Source organism: Salpingoeca rosetta (genome assembly GCF_000188695.1).
Source record: "Salpingoeca rosetta unplaced genomic scaffold supercont1.41, whole genome shotgun sequence".
Taxonomy (NCBI): domain Eukaryota; class Choanoflagellata; order Craspedida; family Salpingoecidae; genus Salpingoeca; species Salpingoeca rosetta.
In genome coordinates, this window is record NW_004754893.1 from 80,947 (window position 1) to 83,017 (window position 2,071).

The 2,071-nt window shown below is 57.4% G+C and overlaps 1 protein-coding gene across 1 annotated transcript in view; it reads right to left on the reverse strand.

The window, feature by feature from the left end:
- Window positions 1–2,071, reverse strand: part of PTSG_11158 (uncharacterized protein) — a 9,459-nt gene that overhangs the window by 6,784 nt on the left and 604 nt on the right. The window contains exons 2-5 of the mRNA XM_004987749.1: window positions 908–1,776; window positions 646–735; window positions 265–376; window positions 23–51 (exon numbers count right to left, since the gene is read on the reverse strand). Of these exons, the coding sequence (XP_004987806.1) occupies window positions 23–51; window positions 265–376; window positions 646–735; window positions 908–940 (264 nt within the window). The 5' untranslated portion in view covers window positions 941–1,776. The remainder of the gene's footprint in view (window positions 1–22; window positions 52–264; window positions 377–645; window positions 736–907; window positions 1,777–2,071) is intronic.

Sequence of the window (2,071 nt, forward strand, 5' to 3'; positions counted from 1 at the left end):
TTTCACCTCTCGCTGTCATTACCTTGATGACGACGTAAGGGTCACACAGGCCTACCAGGTGTTGTGAGGATGAAGTGAGCCACCAATCACATAGATATACACGCCCGAGCTCCAGCCGATCAGCAGGCAAGAATCGACTGAAACAGCAACAAACGCACATCTGCACATGCCCACGCGCAGGTTCCTCTTCCCCCTCATCATGCCTCACCAAGCTCGCATTCACCGCCCCCCCCCGGCCGCTACTTCATGCAACATGATGCTCACCATTGCGGTCCATTGCGGGAAGGCCACTCGCGCTGTCCAGGAACACGCGAAGGCGCAGCTTCCCTGAGCTGCACGCACTGAGCTTGCTCGGGCGCTTGGACAACGCGCGTCGCTGTAAGAGAGAGAGAGAGAGAGAGAGAGAGAGAGAGAGAGAGAGAGAGAGAGTGTGTGTGTGTGTGTGTGTGTGTGTGTGTGTGTGTGTGTGTGTGTGTGTGTGTGTGTATGTGTGTGTGTGTGTGTGTGTGTGCAGTTGCAGATGAGGAGTTGACCATGACGGCGCGCGTCGCCTCAGCACTTTGCCCAACAGTACGTGTATGTGTTCCGTGCCAACCACAGCAACATCACGCATGCAGTGCAGCGTGAAGTTCTGCAGTTGCATACCGCATCGTCGGGGTGCCAGAAGCCATGCCGGCAGAAGGCGCGCGAGGGTATCAACGTCTGCTCTCGACTCTCGTTCACGAACGACACCGCCTGCCGATGCGGTGTGTTCCGTGACGCGGTGAGACAATGATGCTCACACGCACATGCACTGAGCAGACACCAACACAAGCACAGCACAGCACAGCACAACACAGCACAGCACAACTATTCCAGCAGAGACTTCATGCAAACACACGTCCTCTTGCCGGGCTTGTGAACTCACAACGGAGGGCGGCTGTAGGTCGTAAGCAGACATCCTACTGCAGCAGCACTGCGTTGTCTTGCGTTGATCCCAAAGTTGTCACTTGTTGAGCTGCTGTTGTTTGTTGGATTTGTAGCGGGGGTTTACAACAAGGGGGCGGCCAATGCTCGTGTTGATGTCTTCTTTGCTGAAGTTGTGGGCACCGCTTGCTTGCTGCTTAATGAGCCACAGGCAGACAGACACGCAACACAGGCACACACGTACAAGCACAGACATACACACACACACACACACACAATCACACACACACACACACAATCACACACAGCACACACAAGACCAGCAGAGTTCAGTCGAAGAGGGTGTCTTGTTGTGCGTCCAAGAAAGCGTCGAGAGCGCTGCGGCGTTCCTCCAGCGTGCGGGTGTGTTGGGGGACATCATTGACAAGGGATGTGCTTTCGATCACCTTCGTCTCGGCCGTTGCTCTCGGCTCAACACCGCCATGCACCGCATCACCACCACCAACGTCGTCTTCGCCTCCAGACTCATCATCACCTTCGCCCACGCTGCCGTTGCTGTCGTTGCTGCCGTTGCTGTCGTTGTGCCGCTTGCGGCAGCGCTGTTGTCCAGTGTCGCGCTGTCTCCGCTTCGCTGCTGCACTCTTCACGCCCTGTGCCCGGTTGCTCGCCATCCCCTGTTGTTCAGTGTGCCCACCGTCCACGTCGTCATCGCCGCTGTCGCCGTCGGCGGCCTGACGATGGAGGGTGCGGTCGAGCTCGAGCCGCCTGCGCTGCATGCAGTACGTCTTGAAGGCGCTGCTGCCCAGGATGCGGGTGATGGCTCGCGTGCTCAGCTCCGGCACCATCACGCCCCACACCGACGACTGGGGGCTGGGAAGGTTGTGTGTGTGTGTGTGTATGTGTGCGTGTGTGTGTGTGTGTGTGTGTGTGTGTGTGTGTGTGTGTGTGTGTGTGTGTGTGTGTGTGTGTGTGTGTGTGTGTGTAGTGTGTGTGTGTGTGTGTGAATGTGAGGGAGGGAGGACACTGTCTGCGTTTGCTCGTCCCCCTCGACAACGTACATCTCTCGCCTCTCGCTCTCTGCTCGACACGCGAAGGAGGGTCCGTGTGGTGCTACGATTGTGCTGCCATGAAGTGTATGCACATGCACCACAGAGCTCTCCAGCAT